We start from the raw sequence: 19984 nt of genomic DNA on the forward strand, positions 1-19984 counted from the left end.
TTTAGCATTTTCACAGAGTTGCATATACTGTGAATTTGTTTGGAAAATTAATTCAGCTCTTCAGGGAGCATATTATGCTCCTCATAGAAAAAGACTTTTTGTAGAAAATTTAAAAATCTTTCTGTCTGTCAGTTAGTCTCACAGATTATATGTAATAAAATTAGAAGTCTGGAAAGAAAGAAATAGAAAAAATAGAACGTGTCTGATGCCAAAGGGAAAATTTGGGCACTAAGAAACAGGAAATGTAGAAAATCTAAACTTTGAAATCAAGTGCACATACCTCTGCCCTGTTCTATAGCTCCTGTATGTTGGTTAGGAGGGCTCCACGGAAGATGTTTACAGAAGATTCTCTTCTTCTGGCACTAGTGAACTAAGCCACCATGATACTAATTGCAACAAAAAAATACAAGCTTTTCTACCAAATGTTAGTGTTTTACTATTTTGTTTAACAGAAACAGTTTGGTTACCCAGAAAAGTAAGTTTGGTTACAGCAGAGAATTGTAATTTCCCATACAGTTATTTCAAATATTCCTGCTTTTGCAATGAATATTTTCATGTGGACTTACCTAACTTCACAAATTTCAGTTCATTTTTCCATATCTCTGGGACTTAATTCTTATAAAGCACTTTGAAATTAATAGTTATAAGATCTTCTGTTAACTGTGTTTGAGATACTTGTTGTTCCCTCTTTAATATGCCAAACATTTGTTTAGAACTTCGGGAGATCCATAGGATAAAGTAGAAGAAAATGCATATAGTATGTTTTGACTTCACAGCAGGAGAAAAACAGTGTTTTGTCACTTGTGTCCATTCTTTAGCTCTTTTGCTGTCATGAAATCCTGTGGATTTGTTGATATTGAGCTGTGAGAGTTCACTGGTACAAAAACCAAATGATATCTTAAACAGAGGAAGAAGAAAATATTCAAGATTTTAAAGCAGAATTCTATTCTATTCTATTCTATTCTATTCTATTCTATTCTATTCTATTCTATTCTATTCTATTCTATTCTATTCTATTCTATTCTATTCTATTCTATTCTATCCTATTCTATTCTATTCTATTCCATGTAATTCATGAGAGAGCAAAGTGAACCGGCAAGCCCAGCAAGTCCTGCTGTGGGGAGAGGACGGCCCAAGCCAGCACTGTCTGTTTTGTCCTGTGCTTTTTCTTGGAAATCTGCTCAGCACAGCTGTGGCAATAAAGCACAGAATCCTCCCCTGATCCTTGTTGTTTTGCCTGCAGGTTTCTGCATACTGAGTAGAAGAAATGGTGTGATTTATGTGGCATTCTGTGTCAAGGGTAGACTGTAGATTACAGTTAAGTGCATCATTATGTTATCTCTGAGAAATTTACTAGGTTTTACCTGACAGATAATAGCTTTTCCTATGCCAACAGAAGAGGGGAATAGCAAATTCATGGGGTGACCAAATATGTGTATCAAAAGAAGTTCTGCTTTTGACAGAGAAGCAACTCTTGCTTTTTGTAGGGTTTTGAAGGAATTTTAAATTAAACTTCCTTACTTGTTTTCTTTCCAGAGCTGGGTGTGTGAGTGCAGTGCTGTGCTTGGGCGCTCCATTACTGAGCACCTGTCAGTGCGGTGGCTCCGACGTAATGCATCATTGATTGTTTCCTTGTTTCTGCCCCCTGAAGTCTGAGTTCCCTGTGGGCTCTGAAATGGTGTGGGATCTAAAAGCCTTGTGATCCTTTTGGTGGTGGTTGTTGTATTAATAATTTCTGCCATCCTGGTGATTGAAAATAGGTTACGCAGCAGGAGCAAATGCTTTCCAAAAACTTCCTTGGTCAAAAGTCAGTGAGAGCCTCCAGCGACCACTGCTTCTGGCATTACAGCAGAGTGAACCAGCGATATTTCTCAGGAAGTTTCACTTTCTGGTGTTTTCTTCAGTGGAACAGAGTATTTTTGTTTTACGGCTTTGATAGAGATATCTGAGCATACCTGTGATCTGTCTTGGGCAGGGGTGGTCTGTTTATTGAGAGCCAAGGGACTGGACAGAGAAAGCCTGGCTGTATTCACCTCCTTGGAGTCTCCTCTGAAAAACATCTTTGAAATGGCTCCTGCTCCTTTCTGTTGGTCAGTGTCTGCCTTTTCCTGACTGCATTTCTCTCCCATTTTATTTCTCTTAGCAAAATGTCTCTCTGGCTTAAGAGCAGGTGTCAGTGTGACCACCCTCTCCAGGCCCTGGGCTATGTGAGCTCAGAGGGCACACACCTGGGGACCTGAGACGGTAACCAGCATTTCTTGTGCAATCAAAACTGGCTGATTTCAAAAGCATTGACCTTCTGTTGGCATTGAAGGACTTAACTGCTCTGAAAATTGACTCACTTCTTTGAGTACTGGTTGTAAGTAGCATCCAGGTTTTTAGCATGATTTTGCATTCTCAGCACTGTTGTTTACCAGTTGCTTAAACAAGTAGTATTACCCACTCAAACTTCAAATTGTAGCTGAAAAATATATTTCAACTCATTCAGTAGAAGGTGGTAGTGGAAAATATTACTGTTGGGGGTGTTTTTTTAACTTTATCCAATTTGCATACTTGTAGTGTTTTTATAAAGAAACCATTTAAAGATTTAACAAAAATCCTTTGCTGGTGTGGTTGAGACTATTAAATTGTGCAGTTTTAAACAGCAACTTACTGTAAATTTAATGGTTGAGCTTTTTGTACTTGGTTCTCATTTTAATCAAAACAAAACAACTTCCAACTTTTACTTCAAATCCAAACCCAAGCTGACATAACCATTATGCATTGAAGCTGTGAAGGTGCTCAATTGTCATTTTGTCATCTTGCTTTGAATAGATATAGATAAATGCTCAATCAAAAGCCTGGATGTACAGGATGTGTTCTCTATGTAGGTAGCTTGCTGGAAGCCTTTGCTTTATTCTTTAATATTTATATGCATCAGTGATCATCAGAGATCATAGTGATTGGGATTCCATCCTAAAAAAAGCAGCTTGGTCAATACCATGCTTTTACAGAATGGGTATTTAATATTCTTTGCTTTGAGAGCTCATTTTTCCTGTAAAATAAGTCATTCCTCTTCACTCTGTGTTCTAAAATTTACTGTGCAGGTCATACATTCCTGAAGTTAATGGACTGATTGCTCTAGATACCAAAATATATAAACAATGTCAAAAGGAAAACTCCCGAAGTCCCCACGCCTTCCTCCTGTGGTGTGTGTTGAAACAATCAAGGGGAGAACATTCTGGGCTGGTTTGTTCTCTGAACACACGCTCAGGCCATGCACCATTTCATTTTCTCTCTGATACATATACACTGCTGGATGAGGGAGTAGGAGCTGCCTTGGCACCCATGAGTTATGTGAAGAGTTTGCAGGTAATGTTAGCTTTTGGTTCTTAACAAAATGTGGAACTTCTGAGACACTGCATCAGATTGTAGGCCCTTGAACCCCATTCAGGGCTTGAGCCCTGTGAAATGTAGAGTTTAAAATTAATGATGGAATAGAAGCAGCTGCCTTGGTGACTAACTGAATGAGCACCTATGCACCTTGCATAGTGAACTTTAGTGTATGTGCCATCCTGATTGTTGGGATCTTGCATTTGAGTAGCATGATAAGTGAATAGCTGGTAAATAAATTGAACTACAGTTGTACACATACTGTTCATAGTTACAATCATCAATAGTGACAATTCCACTATAATTTAAGAGTACTTGTACTATTTTTAGTGGGTTGGCCAAAGCAGAGTCAAGGGTAGGTGGTACAGCTCTCAGCAATTCCTGGACACAAGGTATGTTTGCCTTCAGTGCAGTCACTGGCCGACTTTCTGAAGTCTCTGGATCCACTCAAGTCACTGTTTCCAGTGTCTCTGCTTGCTCAGCTCTCTGCCTTTCCATGTGCTTAACAGATAAATATTAGTGGACTTTACATTGAAAGTAGTTTAAACTAGGTGAATCTGAATTTTACTCTCTAATATTTTTTTGTTCATTATAGCTAAACTTATATATGTGTATGGATGTATTATTTTTTTATTATAGAAATAAAAATTTGTAATACTTTTTGTATTTTGACTGATAGTTATCTGAAGAAACTTCATGAATTATGAGAACGGTTTCCATAAATAAGAGGATCATTAACTTTTTCCACATTATTTAGTTGTATTTATGTGTCATTGATAATTGTGGCAATACCTGGTGCTTATGACAGGCAGTAGCCTCCATTTTCATAATAATTGGCCATATAATAATGCTGAAAATTTTAACTTGAATATAATTCTGTGCCATCTGCCTGATTTCAACTAGTGTAAACTGTGTATAGATAAGATCCAGGCATTTGAAAAGTGAAAAAAAAAAAAGTAAATTATTAACTGATGTTGAACATTTGAATCTTCTTAATTTCCTTAATTATACCTGAATATTTCTACTTCACTTATTTCAAGACACAAATATGATGTACTTTTTTTATCATTATATATGTCAGTATACCAAAATGGATTAAATCTGTGTATCTACACTTCTGTTGCAAAGAAACTGAACTAAATATTTTAAGTAATTCTGCCGCCAAATGCACATTTCAAGATCCCGGCTTGGGATTCCAGCACTAAATTAAGAAATACCGGATAAATGTCTGAAAAATACAAATTTTACACTTCTCTGTTATTGTCTAAAAAATATTTGAGAAATAAATTAAATAAAATTATCCTCCATCTTCTAAATTTGTGGGCCGTTACAAAATGCAGGAATGTACAGGACGGGATAACAGCTTTTTTGGTTTGTCCTTTTTCTGCCAAAGTTTTGCAGCTTTCCCCGTGGTTAGTACAGCCATCCAAGCAACTAATCCTATATCTATAAACTGCAATGTCAAAGGATTAAAGTGTGCCTGGGAACGCAGGTCAAATCTGCTTTAGATCACAACAGTTTGGGTTCAGCTCCTAGCTGAAATATCACGAAACTACCATGTAATTTAGTAAAAGTTTTGCATTCCTGTGCTTCAGCTGCTGGTTGCCTTTAATAAAAAGAGGCCCAGGATTGATTTCCCTGAGAAGGTATTTTTCTTTGTCTCAGACAAAAGTAGTATCAGCTGGAAAGTAGAGAGATTTCTTAAAATAGTTCTGTATTTTATATAAATAACTCTTTCAAAGTCTGCTTTTAAAATTCTGTAAGAATTACAGTTTCTGATGATGGATGCATGACACAGAGGTTGCCGTGCCCTCTCTGTCTGGCTGAGCACAGTGACTTAAAAGAGAGGGGCTGATGGTGACAAGTCCCTGCCTGGCAAAGTCAGTATGTCTCCTCTGGGACTTCTCCACCTCTCCAGGTGCCCTGGAATGACAGGTGTGAGGCTGTGCAAAAACTGTAACCACAACAATGATTCACCTGGCTTGGAAGTGTTGCTGAGGTTGTCAGTCTACAACCTGCTTCCATAAAAACTGCTTCCACGAAAAAATGGATGAGTCATTTCCGTAGGAAACTCCTTCTGAACGAAACAGGAGGACTCACTTCTTACAGAAGCCTGCTGCCTCCCTGAGCCAGCTTAAAGATGTGAAGAGAAAGCTTCCCATCTTCCCACCCTGGTACAGCTCTTGGATTATTATCCATTATTGATTCTTCAGGTAGGCAGCAATGAAATTACAATAAGCAGCCCAAGGACAATCAAGAGAGACTTTAGGGCCTTGGGACAACTGGTTAAGGAATCAAAAGCACAGATAATATTCTCTGTCCTTCCAGCTGCAGGGAATAGTGAGGGAAGAAACAGGAAGAGCCAACAGATCAATACCTGACTGACCAGTTGTTGTCTGAGTATCCAGACATGGACAGTGAGCAGAATGAAGCCCCCATAATCTGAGAGGAAATGGTTGGTTACCTGCTACACAGTGTATACACACAGTTGTCAGTGGCCAGCAGGACAAGGGCAGTGATTGTCACTCTATACTGGGCAGTGTTGAGGCAATGCCTCAAGTGCTGTTTGGGCCCCTCATAACAAGAAAAACATTGAGGTGCTGGAGTGTGTCCAGAGAAGGACAAGAGAGCTGGGAAGGGCTCTGGAGCACAAGTCTGATGGACTGAGGGAGATGAATGGAGAAAAGGAATTTAAGAGGGACCATATTGTTCTACAACTACCTGAAAGAAAGTTGTAGCTGGGTGGGGATCAGTCTCTTCTTCCAAGGAACAAGTGATAAGATAAAACAGCTTCAAGTTGTGCCAAGGGAGGTTTAGATTGGATATTAGGAAAAAATCCTTCACAGAAAGGGTTGCCAAGCACTGAATAGGCTGCCCAAGGGAAGTGGTTGATTCACCATCCCTGGAGGTATTTAAATAATGCATAGATGTGGCACTTGGGAACATGGTTTATTTGTGAATGTGGCAGTGCTAGGTTAACACTTGGACTCTGTGGTCTTAAAGACCTTCTCCAACCTAAAGGATCCTGTGATTTTATTATATTTCCTGAATGCTTGCTGTTTGTTCTGTTACAAGGCCCAGATTTTGTAAGCATCTCTTGGTGGCATTCCCTGTCTTCCACTGGAGAGCTTCTGGGACCAGGAGTGCTGCACACAGGTGCAGTAGCTGGTCTCATCTGGGAGTAAAGAAAATTATCATAAAATATATTTTACAAAAATAATAATTAATTTTCACAACATGTAGGATGATGTGCACTAAGCAGACGTGTGACTACATTTATTGATATTGAGTCATCATAAAAGCCCAGCTGTTTATACCTTATTACCTGCCAATGCAATATCCAGATTGTATCTTACTTTTTTTTAATTGATACTTCTGTTAGGTAGGGCTGTTAAGGATTTATCCTTTATGAGTTATTGCAATATATTTTTATTTCCATAAAAATGTCGCAGTCACTCTTTTAGAATATTTGCTTGATGTTAGCATTGAAATATAACTAAGAGTAGGTGTATTAACTCACTTTTGATTAGTATGGGTTGGTGTGATTTTATTTAATTTCTTTGTATTTTAAGGTTATAGTATATTATTATAACGTAAACTAATTACCAGCTTCAGAATGTCTATTTCATCATAAGATAAAAAAGCAGTATTTTATGCCAGTGTACACACTGTATTAAAGAGGCTGTGTGCTTCTTGTTCTTAAACCAAGTTTATCTGTCTTGAACTGCAAATTGAAAAACCCATGTGTTCTGGAGTTTCTGAAGTTACCATCACAGCAGATGACATTTTTTAATTTGGTTGGTTGATTTACTTAGAGAAAACAGTTTACCAGGTGAAATGAAAAGCAGTGTACTTTTCCTGACATAAAAAGCCCGCCGGGACTGAGCGGAGGGCTCCTGCCTGCTGCCCTCTGCTGGGGTTACTCCTGCTGGTGCTTCCCGGTTCGTCCTGATCTCCAAAAGCCACTCACCTCTTGAGTTCTTCCCTGTCTTACATTCAAACATTATTCCATAACCATGTACTTGTTTACTTCATGTTTTAAAAAACGTAATCTGGGCACACCACACACAGCCTGAGGGGCAACGTGCCTAGAGACTCAATTTCATTGTAACGGAGTGTCATTTAAAGACTGTGTGTGCCAGGCTGGGCTGTGGTGCCGAGGCCTTGCTGACGGTGGTTTCTGGTGCTCCGACAGGTTCTGCGCTCCGTGCTGCTGTTCCCGACCATCGAGCGCATGGCTCAGTCCCCCCAGGGGAAGCTCATGACGCCCCTGCTGTGCAAGCTCCGCTACGCGCTCTACATGCCCGTGTACCTGCTGTCCTTCCTCCCCGAGGGACTCAAGGCCTCCCTGGTGAGGTTTGCACTGCGGGGGATGAAGTCCTGTGATGAGTCTTCGATAACAACCTCCATAAATCTCTTCAGTGTCGACTGTATTGGTGAGCACCTGTGTTAAACCATCTTTTGTATTTTTCCCGTTTAGGAAATGTTGATTTAGTTCTTAATATTAAAGCATGAGTTTTGAAAAATAACAGGTCTTTCCTTTAATTTTCTAAAATTAAGACCATGAGTACAGGAAAGTCTCATATAAGTAAAGTAAAAGAAAAAAGTCTTACAGGCAAAATAACAAAATATTTTCCCAAAGAATATATATTTCTTAAGCAAACTGACCTACACTACTGACCTGATTTCTCATGTGATTAAAACACTCTTTTTACAATCTACTTTATGTGACTTACATCTGCTTACTTTTTGCATTTCATTCATACTGGATGGTGAATGTAAATCAGTAATCAGTTTCACAAAGAGTTCTTTGCATCTGTTTTTTTAAAGCTGTTTTAGCCAGCTGTAAAGATTCTGTCATGTGAATTGGAATATTGGTACATTCAGAAAAGGACCTTCAGCCTACAAAGGCACATAGAAGTTACTTATGCACTGTATTTCAGCACTTTCTTGGGCATAAAGAGAAAGATTAATGTTCCTCCCGTGTATATTGAACACATACTTTGCACATTCTAGCAAGAGAAACAACTTCAAGAGTCAGAATAATTTCAGATAAATTATGTTAAGTTCAGGATGAAAACCAGAATGTGAATTGTGCTATACTCCAGGTATTTTGGTAAGTTAACAGTTTAAAACAATTTGGAATGGAACTGACATGCTAACGCAGTAATAGTAGCAAGAAGGAAGTTTTGATTGCATTAATAGTAGTAAAAACACATTCCTACATTTCCAGTTGGGCTCTGTCTTCTATCAGTTAAATTTTACTTACTAATCATCCAGACAGATGTGCCAGAGTAACTGGGATTGCAGTGAGGGGCTGTACCTTTAATGGATTTGTGGGTGTGTTGCTCTGTGTGGGAGGCTCACTGTAGGACTGTACACAGAATGACAGCAGGATGGGCAGTGGGGGTTTGTGCTGTCAGCCTGGACAACCCCACTTTTGTTGTAAACTGGACATGATGACAGTCACTCCCTTGCAGTACCCTGTGCCTGACAAAATCAGGCTCCTAGTTGATAATACCTACAGGAGGTGTTCAAGTGTCTTCCTTTGAAAGTTTTGTCTCAGAAAAGGGTATATGGTCTGTGAGGTCACATCTTCACAAGCCAGGAATCCTTCCTTCTCTGGTCCACAGATAAACTTCTACCTCTAAAAAACAGGTTATACACAGCCGGGGGTTGTATTGGAAATGGTCCTTGGCCTGTGTTAACCTCCAAAAAAGCATGGCCAGCCATTGTTTGTATGTGTTGTTTGGCCCAGGCCACAGCAGCGGCAGGAATAATTTAACAGAACGGATTTTGTGTTCTGCTGTTGGAGGCTGACCCTCTGAGCTCTTTAGTCCCCAGGAGAATGAGCCTGGTTGATGTGTGCCTGTCAGCCTATTGTAATTTCCTGTGTGTACCAGTGTCTGACCTGTGTCCTATCTGTAAGGTAAATTGAGGCAAGAAACCATGCTGAAGGCTCTTTACTCATAGGATGTGTTCTCTGCCTATGTTCAGTTTATTGCCTGAATTAATTCTACCAGAATGAAAACCTCTGGGAGCCTAGTAAACCTCTGGGAGTGCCTTGTAAAACTTGCATAAATAGGCCTTACTGATGCAACTAGTTCCTTTGGGCTTGTGATAGCATCTCTCTCAAGCAGAATTCCGCTTTGGTTTGATCTTTGGAAACTGATGATATTTTACAGCCCACTGACTAAGGACCACCTGCGTGGATTAATAATCTTTGAGTGTCCGGATATTGCCTGTTAACCTTCTCCTTTATTGTTTGAGGACAATAGAAAATGTTACCATTCAGCAAAAATTTGCTAAATCTAGCACAACTGAATCTTTCTTATGAGACTGCTCATCTGTCAGTGGCTGAAACCTCTGAATTTTTTATTAGATGCTTTTCTGAACATTTCCCTTAATAAATTGCTAGATGTTGTTCAGAAACGTTCAGCAAATGAAGTTGTTTCTTCTCTCCAGGAAGGTTGCATGTCAACTCATTAAAAATATACATATTGCCTTTGGCATGTGCCTCTGTTGCATTACTGTAATTGTAATAAAAGCTGTGATCAAGGGAAAAAAAGATGGTAAAAGTTTCCTTAAATCTAATACGTCCGTTAAAACAAACCAACCTGCCAGGGATTTGTTACCACATCCAAAGCTTAGTCACAACAATGTTTTCTCTCCTCTGAAAGGAAATGAGATTTGAAAACTTAATTAGAGCAGAACTCTAAGACCAAGTGCTTCTCCCATTGACACTGAGTGAAAAGCTCCATTCACTTGCTGAGGATCAGGCTCTTGGCTGAAAGAATCAGCGAAGGAAGAGTTACATTACCTATGTGTCCCACTATTCCAAGTTATGGTAGTTCCTGTTTCTTATCCAAACACATCTTTCTGTTGTCCTAACTTCATAGTTGATGAGAGGTAGAAACCCCAGTTACACAGCAAGAGGACTTGTGATGACACTGTCCAGAAAGGGAACATAATAGAGTGTCTTGTCCCAAAGAGGAAACAGTGCAGAAGGAGAAGAGACAGCAGGGACTGTAAAGAAGATGGATTGTAAGGAAGGATAGGAACATACGGTGTATAAATAATAAAGGATCTATAAGAAATAAGCAAAAGGGGCTGAAGGAACTTTACTTACTTGAGTTAACTTCTAGCAAAGATATCTTAGGGCAGAAAAAGCATTACAATGAACAAACAAGCATTTGGGTACTGGTATTTATGAAGTTAGGAGATTAATAGACAGAAATATTGAACATTAGTGACCCTAACTTATCTGAAACATTGTCACTCTGTTTATTCAGGCTAGAAAAACAAGGCTACCCCTATCTAGCACAGTGGTAGTGGTTCTACAAATCATGTACAATCCTGCAGTACTGGAATACTTTGGCACTCAAGTGCCCTGAAATTTGTAAACATTTCTTTGGTGACAGATGCCAGTAGCAGACTTACAGTGACAGTAAACCGTTCTATCTACATGGGACAGGATTTATTGTCCAGCCGTTTGACTGGCAAACTTCCTCCATTTGTTTCTGTAAAATTTCCACAAAAGCACAGACATTACATAATGGGTAAACACTGCACAGCTTTTTTGAGAGGCAGGCTCACAGGTCAGAGGTTAATGTCTGGATGACAGGGAAGATACAGATAAGCACAATAGCAAGAAAAACCTCCAGCTGGCCCAAATGAGGTGGGTCCTTTGTGGTCTTGAACCTGTGACTTCCCTGGAGGAATCTCCCTGTTTGTTTAACCTGGTTGGGGAACAGGGGAGCACTGGGGCAGGGGGAGGTCTGCTTTGTATTGTTGGGGCAGGTTGGGAAGGAGGAGATTCAGAAGCCTGAAACAAGGCCTTCACATTCATTTAGGCTGTCACATGAGTGAAAGCTGGAAACAAGAGATGCCTGGTTAATTTAAGCATCCAACAGAAGCTATAAAACAAAGAATTAAGGTAAAACTCCAGAGGTGTGATTCAAATTTTATCTTGTTACTAGTGTGGAGACATTCAGATTTCATGTGGAGTGTTTACATTTCCCTTGTTTGGCAGAGGAAAAAGGGGCTACAGCAGTTTCAGGCACTCAACAGGACTGTAAGGAAGTGAGTCCCAGCTGAGGTATTGAGGCTTTTCACTCATTAATAGCTGCTTCTCCCTGTCAGATGTACAGGATGACAAAATTAAATCCCTGAGGTGCCAGAGTAAAAATTTTTATAGTGGGATAAATTTTGCACAACTATCAAATAGCATCTGGGAGATAAATTTATATCAAAAGCCAGTGAAATGTAAGCTTCCAGTTGCTATGAAAATTGAACAGAAGGTTCTACATTGTCTCAAGTTATTTTAAAAGTTGATCTCCAGGAAGCCCAACTGGGAGGCTGTATTCTGGGTTTGAATTATCCCAGCCTCAGGAGTTGTCATGGCCTAAGATCTGTTTCTATTCCAATTCTTTTTATTTATCAAAGAAATTTTAAATGCAACATTATATGTGATCTTCATCTGACCACTATGGACATCATGCTGTCTGAATAGTTGGCTTTAAAGCAGGAAGGGCGAATCACACCTTGCAATGACTGATGCATTTTACTGATCACAGAGGTACTCTGTCTACTAGAAACCAAAAGCAGAGGAGATAAATGCCACTCAGAATCTACTGACTGTACTATTTGCTTCAGGTATCAGAAAACAATGTGTTCCAAATTTTCTCTGCAGCTAGGACAGTCAGATAATCTCATACTTTGGCTGCATTAGAATTTACAGCTATGTTGGGGGTTAGGTTTCTAGTGAGAATCCTGTTGTTTGTTTCCTGCTTTCTTTGAAAACTCATTTTACATTTTCACCTCAATTTCCTGACAAGTAAGATGGTAAATTTTTCTGGAGTTCTTTTTCAGGAACTGAGGTACTGTGGAAATAGCCATCTAACCAAAATACTTGGGTAAGGACAGTACATTGTATTGTGTTTGTGGAACTCAGTAGCACCTCCGCCTATTTTGCTTGTATTTTTCAGAGATAAAAACTAGTGCTTAAGGTATTAGGTAAGCACTTTATAAAAATCTTTGCATAAAATGGGGAAATAAGAGGTTTTTCCCCTGGAAAAGTACTTTTAAAAGCTATATAATTGCACAGCTAAAATATAGTTTATTTTCCTTTCTTGCTTTGCTTTTTAAATTAAAATGCAACAGAAGTTAGGATAAGCAGATGTAAATTCATCACAGAGGGCAGAGTTCTTTTGATTTTTATTTTGTTTTATGGTACAAAATCAAAAGAGCTCTGCCTTCTATACTGAATGGAACAAAACCCATCCATTGAGGCAGGCACAGCCAATGGGGATATGCACATTATATACTCATTCAGGTTTTATTATTTCAAATGATATACCAGCATGTTTAAAAAAGAACCCAGTGTTCAAGACAAGGGATGAGCTATTGGCCAGCATCACATAGCTGGTCAGCAGCAAACTGTACATAGACCTGCATGCCAGGGCAGCAGATGATCTACTGAACCTGCCTAGCCACTAGTTTAACCTAAAAATGTATGTATGTATGTTAGCCATGAGTAGCTTCCCCAAACCACACTGGCCAGACAGGCTGGTGCATGCAGTGAATTTTAAAACAGAGAAACTGATACTACAAAGGATCTCAGGTAGCACCTATGCAATCTCACACCTATGTCTTTCATAGTGGGGAGGAGAACAAAAGCTTTCCCTGCACTCTGGGCACTGGGTGCAGGTCTGTGCAGGTCTTCGAACCCAGACCAGGACATTTTCAAGTTGGTTTTCCAGGCTCATGGAAATCCAAGCCCGGGTAGTAAAAATGATTGCTTTGTTTCTTCTGATGAATATATGTTTTAGATGACTTCTGGCTACAATGCAGAAACCATTTCAAGGATGTTATATATTTAAATATGTGTAGAATTTCAGACATAATGGATTTCCAGACGAAATTTCATGGTGGACAGAAATTACTGACATGGTACATAAATTCCATCTACATAAACTAAAGCATGTTACATCTGTGCAGCATAGTACAGTATATCACAGGTGGGCAAAAACAATGGAGCTCAGCAGGTCTCCTCTCTTCCTATGTGCATTGTTTGATGCTCAGTGGGACAGAAGGAGGTCAGAAATGATACAGCAGATATTCTCTCCCTCTCACTAACATCTGATTAATTAAGCTTCAAGAGAAGTCTGTTCTGAAATCAGGTAACTACAGCTGTCTCCTGCAAGATGTTTTCTGCCTCTCTGAATTTGCTCTGCCAGAAGGCTGTTTAAGGTAGCCCAATAGCCTGGCCCAGTGTGTGAAATCCTCTGGTCCTGCAGCATTTCTCATCAGCGTCCCATGTGCTGTCACAGTTGAGTCCTATCCACTTCTGACATTTTAAGTGATGATCGTAATATGTATTTCTGCAAAGTGTTTAAGAGTGTGTTTCCTTACCTGTGGAAACACAGTAATATTTTATCACCTGCTTTGCAGGAAAAGGGGCCAAAGAAAAACAGTCTTTAATATTTTCATGTTTCCTTTGCTACTGTTTATTTTCCTGTGTGATGCCTGACTAAAATGTTTGTTTAATGTAGTCGGACAACTCACCTTACCAAAGCAGCACTTAAGCTGATGGAAAAACCTCACATCTGCTCTATTCTTTCTGTGACTGAATAAACTTTTCCTTATTTCAAAGTACGATGCTCATATTAAGTTACTGAAGGAAGGCAATGACTTTTATGTATTTATAGTCCTATTTATTTATTAAAGCAAATCTGCTTCATAATTTATCCCATTTCCAAAAGAAAGAAATATGTTTAATGAGGACTTTTATTACTTGCAAAAGCTTTTACTTTCCTGTGAAAGCCTTATGAAAATAATGGTAATAATGTGGAAATTCCTCATTTGGTCTATTTCTGTTAATTATTCCTCTTTTTCTTCTTGGGGAGAAAACCCAACATAAAAAACTCCCACCATAAATATTACTCATAAGGCGTGAATGTTTTGATAGTGCAATTGCTGATCATTTCCATAAAATGTGAGGCACAGTTGGGATTTGGTTGGGGAAGGGGAGAATGTTTATTCACCCCTGGTGAGGTTTCATCCCCAGGGACACGATTTACGCCCACAAATTTGCAGCAAGTCTAATGATGTGTTGCAAATGTCATGAAGAAGGAAGAGGTAACATCAACAAAGCAGAAAGGATGTTGAAAATAAGTATATGCTAGTTAAGTGCTACCAGCTACAGTTGCTTTGTGTTAAACTATGCCAGACAATCATCTGCAATTGGCACTTTATTTTTCCTGGGCCAATACAAACCCCCCTGAATTCAGGGGAAGGACTCCCTTCTGCAGTAGGCTCATGCCTTTTGAATCAGAGGTGTCTGCCAAAACTGCCCCAAGGAATATCTGAAGTAGAACTCCTGGCTCTGTCATAACTTGTGTTTACTGGTTAGAAATTTCGTTTGATTCATGAAACTCCTTCATTACACAGTACCAGCAAAGCACTTAAACACATGATAAATCCATACCCATGGTAAACTCTAGACATTTGTGTCTTGGAATAAGTTTTTTTTTAAAATGACAATTACAAAGCTGGTAATTAATGCAGTACTTGTTATTCTGTGTGACTGAAGGGGCACTGGTTTGGATGTAATTCCCGTGAGCAATGTGGTGCCATATTGCTAAAACAATATGGCAATCCACTTTGCTGCTGCTTCTTACCATGAAGATATCCACCAGCGCTCAATAATTCTTTAATGTGACAATATTGACAAGGAGAAAATTCCTACATAATCCTCGTGGATCTGGGAAGGAAATTCTGGCTTTTCTTAAGCAAACCCAGTGGCACAAGAGATTGCTTGCTGCTTAGTGCAAAGGTCAGGTCTATTTAAAATGAGATTTAAAAGTAATGGATTATGTTTATGAAGTATAAAGTGGTATAAAGTCTACCTTTCTTATGAATCAAAGCCACTCCACTTGAAAGAAGGTTCACCTTTTTCAAAGGATGGATAGTCCAGATGTTGAATTTCATGAGGGTTCGTCCAGAAGGTCACTTAAACTGACCTCCATGTAGCTATGCATGAGCTAGAGCCCTGTCTAGCAAAGCAGGGTAATCCCACAGAGCTCAGGCAGGAACTACAGGGTGGAGATGCTGAACAGCTGTAGACAGTGTCCATCCTGGCCATTCCCTATGGGCTGAGCACCACCTACAGCAGACCCTTCTGTGCCCCTCTTGCAGGGTAAGAGCAGATTCCATGACCAGAGTCTGGACGCTGGCAGGAATCCCAGCATCACAGCCATCTGCCACGGTATGTGAGAGCTTAAGCTGGAGATGAATTTTTCTACCTAAGGGACAGTTCTGTCATTTGAAGATGGTGGGAGTTGTTCCAAAGTAACTTCGGGCAGGATTAAGCCCATGGACATTACAGTTTTCCATCCCACACGGCACTTCATCTGCACATGCTTCATCACACAAAGTAAATGAGTGTTTTTCGCACTCCCCAACAAAGCATCTATTGTTTTTAAAGCACCTGGGTATAATCGTTGAATAACTTTTTATTTTTGCCTTTAGCCTCTACTCTGCTTTCTCAAGCACAGCTGACTGTTTTCTCGTATAGTTCTGATCTTCGTGCAACTGTAGTACCGAGCAGATTGGAGAACCCCGTCCGTAACAATGCAGCTGTTTCTGCCTATTCATGTCCATCATGGTTAGACATTAACTGCTCTGTTTGCATTATAAATTCAAGTGTAAACTTAAGCAGACCCCAAAGTCAATGTTTATATCTTGTAAACCTCTAAACATCAACATTTTATCTAATGTGTCTGTGCATGTGTGGAAGCACATGTTCCTGCATTAGTCATCCTTGATACAAAGCAGTTCCTTCTGTTTGATGTTTTAAACAATAAGTTATACGATATTTCCAAGATTGCTGTTGGCAATAATTAGTGGTAGAAAATATGTTTTCCCCATAGGAAATTACAGTGCTGTTTGGTATTATTAGTTCTTACCACTGTTTTCTGACTTCTTCAGAGGAATGACAGAGATTGCTTCTTTGAGAGGAAAAGATAAACTGGAAATGAAACTAATGTTACACTTCACTGAGGAACCTTACAGTAAGACAAGCAACTTGCCAGGAAAAAATGTGATCAGATAGTAGTATATTTCTTGATGTAAACTTAATTTGAAAATTTCTGACAACTTTTGCAGGTCATTTTGATACAAATGTGGCATTTAGTCTTTACTTTTCAATTTAAGCAACTTTGCTTTAGATTTTAGAGTACTTTTCAAAGAGTTGTATTGCCGCATGTCAAAGTACAGATGAGCTCTGCAGCACATGAAAATCTCAGAGTCACAGAATGGCTTGTTTTGAAAGGACCTTAAAGGTAATCCAAGTCCAACCCCACTGCTGTGGGCAGAGACACCTCCCACTAGAAAAGGCTGCTCAAAGCCCCAGCCAACCTGTCCGTGAACACTTCCAGGGATAGGGCGCCCACAGTCTCACCACCCTCACAGTAAAGAATTTGTTCCTAATAATCTCATCTAAACTTGCTGTCTGTCGATTTAAATCCATTCCATCTTGTCCTACCACTCCACACCCTTGTAGAAGTCTTCTCTCAGCTCTCTTATTTCCCCATTAGGTACTGGAAGGTTCCATAAGGTCTTCCAGAGCCTTTTCTTCTCCAGTCTGAATAGTCCCAACTCTCTCAGCTTATCTTCATAGGAGAGTCTTTGGCAATAATCATCCCACTGGAATCAAATAATTTTATTCTTGTACCCTCTGCTTGTAGTCCCTCAGAAGGACAAGCAAAACTGTGTGTATATCTGAACTCGATGTTTAGCAGTAACACATTTATAAATAAACTGTAAAATCTGTGGAGCAGAAATTATATTTTTCCTGATAGCCTAAGTAGCCTCTGAGATGCTAAAGCCAACTTGACTGGGACCTTTAGCATTCCCATGCAGTATAACTCTTTCTTAGATGCAAAGAAAAAATCCAGTCAGGCACTTGGGACTCTTCCTTTGGCTACAATTACTGGCAAATTATCAATTTAATTTTATATTTTCCAATTTACCTTTACAGACGCCAGGGGTGGCCTCTGTATTTTTAAATTTAAAGTTGTCATTTTGCGTATTTAAAAATATTTCTGAAGCATTTTGTGATCATGGATTATTGTGAAGTTATCCTGCTGTGAGGGAGATTTGCTAAGGGAGGCATCAGTGAAGTGTTCTGCAAGAAAGAGACTAAGAATTTGTGGAGGTTTTGTGGAATTCTCTTGTGTGACAGAAGAAAGCATCACTTCAGGTTTTCCATGTCAGTACTGTCAGTACCTGACAAAAGATGTCCCCAGTCTCTGCTGTGGTCCTTAGCCAACACAAGCAAGAGTCTGAAGTAATAGCAGTAATAGAAATTAAATGGCAAATGGTGAAATAGCAGATTCAGTCTGTGAAAAAATTTGACAGTAAATGATAGTTTTGTAAGGCAGAGCATCAGAAGTGTCCTGGGAAACTGCAGTGTCAATATGGAAAAGAAAGATGTATGGAAATAAACTGGAGAAAGACTAATGACAGGGTAATGAGCTTTCTTGTTTTTCACAGGGCATAAGACTTGGCTATTAAAACCACTCTTCTTCCTTGAAAGAATATTTTCAAGTATCCACAGAGGCTGGAGCACGTTCAGTCAGACCAGTGTCATGGGAGCTTTGGCTTCCTTAGCAATGAAAAGGTGATTAACATTGAAACATTTAGTAAAGGAGTCTTGGATAAATTCAAGGGAAAAGATAAAAAAAACCCTCTGTATCACGATGAGCAAATTTGTGCTCATGAATGATCTGAAATTATGGTGGAGAAAGAAAATCATAAGGTACAGAAGGACTACTGGAAGATGGTAGATGTGGCAGGTGATGTGCAGGTCATGTAAATTTCTGAAGTATGGAAAATAACATTGAAAACCTTCAAAAAACATCAAAATTATGAGTTAATTGTCTTAAAAGACACAGGTGAGAGAACTGACAGAGCTGGAATATCGATATGAAGGGACCTCACACTCTCAGGAAAGAAGAGGAGGGAGAAAGGAGGTGGGTGGATAGGCTTATCTTTGCATCCACATATTAAAGAGAGACCTGTTGAATATTATGTTCACCAGAGCATGACAGATGGATTTATGGGGCTTCTAAGAAAATTTGGAGCTATCTGAAGTGCATTATGTAATGGGCTTGATGGTTGTAGAGGAGGGAATCCACAACATGGACTGTTCAGCTGCTTCTTACAGTGCATTGCTTTACATACATATATAGGTATTAAATATATATGTAATAGAGCAGAGAAAGCAATTGTGACAGAGTTTGATACAGAGCATTACAAGAGGCAGATTGGCCATGTTTTCACAAAAGGGTAACACCTGTGCTAGAACAGAAATACTTCACACGTTTGCTACATAAAGCTCTATTCATTCACTAATCCCCTTAAAATCCTGCTATAGTCAGTGGAGAAATAGGTAACACTTGTCTAATCTATCTAGGTCAGTACTTCAGAATGATATGAACCGTGTACTTTCCTCTGACTGAAAAAAGAAAAATTAAGCTTTAGATACCCACATTTAATCAGGTGAATCCTATGACAGGTATAAAATAGAGATGTTTGCACTGAACAGGAGCCAACTGAAGAACACAGAAAGAGTTTTCAAGTAAAGGGCAGTAATTTAACTTACATGCCCATGGTAGATGAAGTAATATGTAATGGAGTACATGGGAACAGAAGTGATTCAGATTAGATTTTAGTTAATGATATGAGCAGAATTCTAGATGGGATTTCCTATGAAGATAATGAAACTTCCATCGTGTGCTTCCTCATGGCAGGATGCATAAGTATCTCCTGCAAATAACATAGTATCATTGATTCACTTCAAGAAAAAAGAGACCGATGGAGATTCCTTACAGTCCTGTAATGTCATACATACTTGCTTTAAAGTATACTTGATTAAATGTACAAGAGTAGCATAGAGAATTGGAACCCTTAATGAGGGACAGTGTACCATAGAAGAACCAAGCAGAAGAGGTGAACAGATGCGACATAGAATGATTGAGGAAACCCAAAAACAGGTAAAACATGCCTAATGTCAGACATTAGTTAAAAGCAGATCTGAAAGTTCTTAAAATGTGGTCTGATTGAGTGTCCAAATGAATCTGCATTCTGCAGAGTGATTGCAGGATACAGTAATGTTATGAAAGGGCCTGCAAAGACAGATAGGTTACCTCTAGAAATCAGCTGAGTATAAGACTCATGGTAGCACTGAAGTGTGATCATCCATACTGCTAAATTATTAAGGAATTCTGGTATGGTTTTAGCCTTCTCCAATTAGCGTTCTCCTAGTATTCAGGCTCAGTTGAGTTAGCACTGCCATGCATTGTCCCCATAAGCAGTTTGGGTTGGGGAAGAATCTAATTTTGTGGAAACAAGCCATTCTATTCCACTTGGCCTTAGGGCCTCAGAATAGTTCCTGGCTCCATTTCATATACTGGTGCAGATGTAGCCTATATTTGCACCTGCAAAAGAAACAGCAATTCCTCTGAATTTGTCCACACTAGAAACTCTTACAGTATGTTCTTCCAAGGTTGATGCTGCTGAAACTGTACTATCTGGACCTTGAAGTAAA

The 19984-nt window shown here is 39.3% G+C and overlaps 1 protein-coding gene across 5 annotated transcripts in view; it reads left to right on the forward strand.

Moving 5' to 3' along the window:
• LDAH (lipid droplet associated hydrolase) overlaps window positions 1-19984 on the forward strand; it is a 106759-nt gene that overhangs the window by 60620 nt on the left and 26155 nt on the right. For all 5 annotated transcript variants that reach the window (XM_023922666.2, XM_086875706.1, XM_023922667.2 and 2 more), the window contains one exon: window positions 7568-7808. In XM_023922666.2, coding sequence (XP_023778434.1) covers window positions 7568-7808 — 241 coding nt within the window. The remainder of the gene's footprint in view (window positions 1-7567; window positions 7809-19984) is intronic.

The sequence above is a fragment of the Cyanistes caeruleus genome, chromosome 2 (assembly GCF_971803275.1).
Source record: "Cyanistes caeruleus chromosome 2, bCyaCae1.hap1.1, whole genome shotgun sequence".
Lineage (NCBI taxonomy): Eukaryota > Metazoa > Chordata > Aves > Passeriformes > Paridae > Cyanistes > Cyanistes caeruleus.